Here is a 4854-nt window from a genome sequence, read left to right on the forward strand (position 1 = left end):
GCTGTATCTAGGCTAACGGCTAACATGCTAACTATTATTTCTATGTCACTAGTCACTTGAAACAAATTTAGGACAATAGGAGGCGGGTTGAAATAAACCGAAATTTCCCTTTAATATTCTAACAACAGGCTCTTCTAAAAATGCTTCAAATTGTGTGGCCTCAGAACATCTAGAAATTGTAAATTACATCTTTTCTCCCAAGTGTCTTCCCACAGGCTCTGAAAACTGCAGTCATCAAGTAACTCTTAAAAAACAATCTAGACACATCTCTAATGGCCAATGATAGGCCCATTTTAAACCTCTGGTTTTTAAGTAAAATCATTGAAAATAAAGTTTTTCTACAGTTAAACAACTTATTGGCACTAGTTTTGATGCCTTCCAGTCAGGTTTTCAACCACACCACATCGCTAAGACTGCTGTTAAGGTCTTTAATGACATCTGCTTAAACACAGACATTGGCAGAATTTCAGTCTCAGTATTACTGGATGCATGCTGCTGCATTGTTAATCACAACATATTACTAGACCGACTTGAAAACTGGGTGGGACTCTTTGGCACAGTACTAAACTGGTTTAATTCCTACTGAAAGGGTAGGAACTGTTTTGTGCTTTATGTGGTTATTTAGGCTGTGAGCGTTAATGCGTTAGTTGCAATACAATTAAAGTCCAATCATAACGTGCTTTTTCAAAATCTCATTTATTGCATGCTGATATTTTTGTCCCTTCAATGCACCCTAATCAAGCCACAGCAGCAACTCTTGCTTCCTGCTGCCGCAATGATGAAAAAAAGACACCACTGCACACTTTTTTTTTTTTTTTTTTTAAAGATATTTTTTTAGGGCATTTTGCCTTTATTGGACAGGACAGGTAAGTGTAAAAGAGGGAGAGAGAGAGGGGGGATGACATGCAGCAAAGGGCCACAGGCTGGATTCGAACCCGGGCCGCTGCGGCAACAGCCTTGTACATGGGGCGCTTGCTCTATCCACTAAGCCACCGATGCCCCACCGCACTGCACTTTTTTAATGGCTCATTTTACTTACTACTTTAAAAAAAAAGAAAAAGCATGTGGGAGCATCATGTGGATGTGTTTTTCCCTGTCGGAGTTTCTACAGGAGTTGTAGTCTTAAAAGAGTTAAGTCTGACGCAGCAAACCCGACTGACTAGTTGACGGACTGACTGACTGACTGGTACCAGGTGTATATATTGTAAATAATTTCTTGTCATTGAACTGCGAATATAGATGCTATTTTGTATTTTGATTTCCTGAGTTGTTTTGTGGCTATCTGTGGTAAAACCTGGAGCAGACTTTTGAGTTGTATTTTCATTTCATTTTCAAAACTAAAAAAACTAATTCAGTAGACTGAACTCTTGAGGTTATGGCACAATTTTTCCGCACACACTCACATTAAAATTGCTTTGTGTACTGAATGAATACACCTTTTGAACTGAACTGATCTGTGGTCTGTTAGTTTGTGCAGCACTGGTTTTTGGTGATATATTTCATCATTTGGTGTGTGCTCAAAACTGCTTTGAAACGCAAAACGCAAAAAGTTTATACACGCAATAAAAAAATGTAATTTATCTTGATTAGCTATTGGAAATTCAGCAATTAATCGTGATTAAAAAAGAAATTGTTTGACAGCCCTAGCAACATCTGAGCTGTAGTTCCCCTAGGCTCCATTCTGGGACCTCTTCTCTTCTTCATTTTTCCACTGGTTCGGATTATGGAAAACAACAAAACATGTCACCATAATTATGCAGACCACACACAAATTTACATAACCATCTCACCAAGTAAGTGTAGTGATCAGATCAATGATTGGATGTGCCACAATTTTCTTCAGTCAAACAAAGACAAAACTGAGGTCAGGAGGAACAATTAAAAGTCAGTGCACAGTTTCTATTGGCAATGTTAAAAACCACAGACCAAGCCAGAAATCTTGGTGTAGTCATGGACTCAGATCTGAATTTCAAAGGGCAATTACAAAGTCAGCCTACTTTCACCTTGACAACATGTCATGGATAAAAGGACTTGTGTCTCAGTAGGATTTGGAAACATTTGTCCATGCATGTATCTTCAGTAGACTTGACAACTGTAACAGTGTTTTTAAAGGTCTCCCTATAGACTCTGCTGCTGGAGTCCTCACAATTACCAAGAAAGTGGATCACATCTCTTTAGTTCTGATGTCTTTACTCTGGGTTCCTGTCTGCCAGAGAAATGATTTTAAAAGAACTACTGTTGGTTTATAAAGCACTGAATGGTTTAAGGACGACATACATTTCTGAACTTCTGCTACAGTTTGAACCATCCAGACCTCTCAGGTCATCTAGGACAGGTCTGCCTTCTGTTCCCAGAATCAAGACGAAACATGCAGGAGCAGCGTTTAGGTTTTCTATGCATGACATATCTGGAATAAACTCTCAGAAAACTGCAGGTTCTACTGAAACTCAGCTCTTAAACATCAACACTGAAGACTTTTTTTTGCTGCTGCCTTTTTATTAAACCATATATTTATTCATTTCTTTAACCAGACTTTTTTCTTGTATTTTAAATGTAGTACATTTCAGCTTGTTTTGATTGTCTATTCTCTTGTTCTTGAATAGTGTTTTTACCTGTATTTAAATGTCCTTTTAAAATGAGTTTCTTTTGCACTCTATCCCCAATGCTTTTAATGTTTTATGTATAGCACTTTGAATTGCCTTGTTGCTGAAATGTGCTAAATAAATAAACTTGCCCTACCTTGCCATACAGGTTCCCATGATCCACTGGGATCTGTCCACAAAGAGGATCCTGACCATGGAGTTTGTTGAGGGGGGGCAGGTCAATGAAAGGGACTACATGAAGAAACACGGCATCAATGTCAACGAGGTACTGCATTCATCTTTTAGTACTTCCAATGCACTTCCCATTACGGTGAATACTGCAGCTCAGACGCTGGCCTGTGTCCTGACGCTCGCCCTGAGCCCATCGTCCTTTGGGGCCGACTATCTTGGGCTCCGTGGGGCGAAAAAATTACATATGTGCACCTGCAGGGGGCGCTACAATCAAGACCAACGCCTTTTGGCATGTAACACACCGTATGTCGCACATTCAAAAGCCTTATATCTATGGATTCCCTGAATGGAGCTGCATCATGTGTGCATGGCCCCGCCCACTTCTGCCTAACTTTTTTCCTGCCGAAAATGGCAAAAACTGCAAAATCTACTTTTTTGAACTCCTCCTGGAGGTTTAGACCGAACTGCATGAAAACATGAGACCTTGATGATACTTAAAAATGAAACTTTTGAGTTTTCATCAAGCACTGTCACCGTGGCCGCCTTGTTCGCCATTAAACACGATGTTGTTCTGAAGGGACAAGGGATGCTTGAAAACTCACCAAACATGGCATACACATCACGGGTCACAAGTCCTGTTGTCTGATGTGATTTTTGTGCTTTGATGCGCCAAGATGGCTCAACAGCGCCCCCTAGAATATTTCAATTAAGCAGCCCCCAAAGCTGGTTTGACCTGCATGTATGAAACTTGGTAGGCATCTGTAACACTCCATCACGTACAAAACAGCCTCATGGAGCCATGCTCCAAACCCAACAGGAAGTCCACCATTTTGAATTTACTTGTGCCACTTTTGTGCATTTTTGCCCATTTCCAGGGCTTGTAAATTAACAAACTTGTCCTACAGATTTAATGAGATTTGCTCCAAACTTGGTTTATGTGAGCTTGACTACTTTTTGCTCCAAACTTGGTTTATGTGAGCTTGACTACTTTGTGACCAAAAGTTATTACAAGATCTGCCCAATGTTGAATGGCGTGCCTGCTGCGGAGTGGTGAATTTTGAGGTCTCGCCATGAAAAACAAAAGTGCTCTAACTTTGGCGTAAATGGTCCGATACCCACCAAACTTCACATGATTCATATTTGTCCCACCCTGAACACATTTATATGACAAAATTCCGTGACAGTCATAGCGCCACCTAGTGGTGAAAGGAAGTACCTCTTACCAGACACTTATCTTTGGATTAACCTGAAATTTCAGTGCTGTGGTGTGTATTTGATGTTCACAAACATGACATATCATTAGTGTCTACGCGTGCTGTTGAATTTTGAGGTCTCGCCATGAAAAACGAAACTGCAATAACTTTGGCATAAACGGTCCGATATCCATCAAACTTCACATGATTCATATTAGTCCTGCCCTGAAAACATTTATATGACCATATTTCCTGATAGTCATAGTGCCAGCTAGTGGTGACAGGAAGTAGGTCTCAAACACTTACCTTTTGATTTATCTGAAAGTTAAATGCTGTGGTTTATATTTGATGTACAAAACCATGATGTATAATTCGTGAGATCTCCAACTCCCTCTAGTGGAAAGAGGAAGTGATACAAAATGTGAAATATGTAATTCCAGCACTGTATCAGGGATATGCCAAGTCACTCCTGCATGTGATGTCTAACTTTGACAGAAATGAATTGACACGTCAGAAGACGTCCTGCCAGCCCCCCTGAGTTGCATGAAGGTGCGAGGGCCCGTTCATCGCTGCTTGCAGCTTTAATTAGGGCCCGAGCACCTAGCGGTGCGAGGACCCTATTGAAATGCAAGGATTTATTATTATTATTATTATTATTAGGGCTCCTCCCACCGAGGTCGGTGATTGAAGGAATTATTATTAGGGCCCGAGCGACGACGAAGTCGTCTGCGGAGGACCCTATTGAAATTGCGCTGTTTATTATTATTAGGGCCCGAGCGATGACAAAGTCATCCGAGGACCCTATTGAAATCGCGCTGTTTATTATTATTAGGGCCCGAGCACCTAGCGGTGCGAGGACCCTATTGAAATTCAAGGATTTTTTATTA

At 40.7% G+C, this 4854-nt stretch overlaps 1 protein-coding gene across 2 annotated transcripts in view; it reads left to right on the top strand.

Moving 5' to 3' along the window:
* The window catches only part of adck1 (aarF domain containing kinase 1), a 321537-nt gene that overhangs the window by 216629 nt on the left and 100054 nt on the right, over nucleotides 1-4854 (top strand). For both annotated transcript variants that reach the window (XM_050061967.1, XM_050061966.1), the window contains exon 8: nucleotides 2752-2868. In XM_050061967.1, coding sequence (XP_049917924.1) covers nucleotides 2752-2868 — 117 coding nt within the window. The remainder of the gene's footprint in view (nucleotides 1-2751; nucleotides 2869-4854) is intronic.

Source organism: Epinephelus moara, chromosome 14 (assembly GCF_006386435.1).
Source record: "Epinephelus moara isolate mb chromosome 14, YSFRI_EMoa_1.0, whole genome shotgun sequence".
Classification (NCBI taxonomy): domain Eukaryota; kingdom Metazoa; phylum Chordata; class Actinopteri; order Perciformes; family Serranidae; genus Epinephelus; species Epinephelus moara.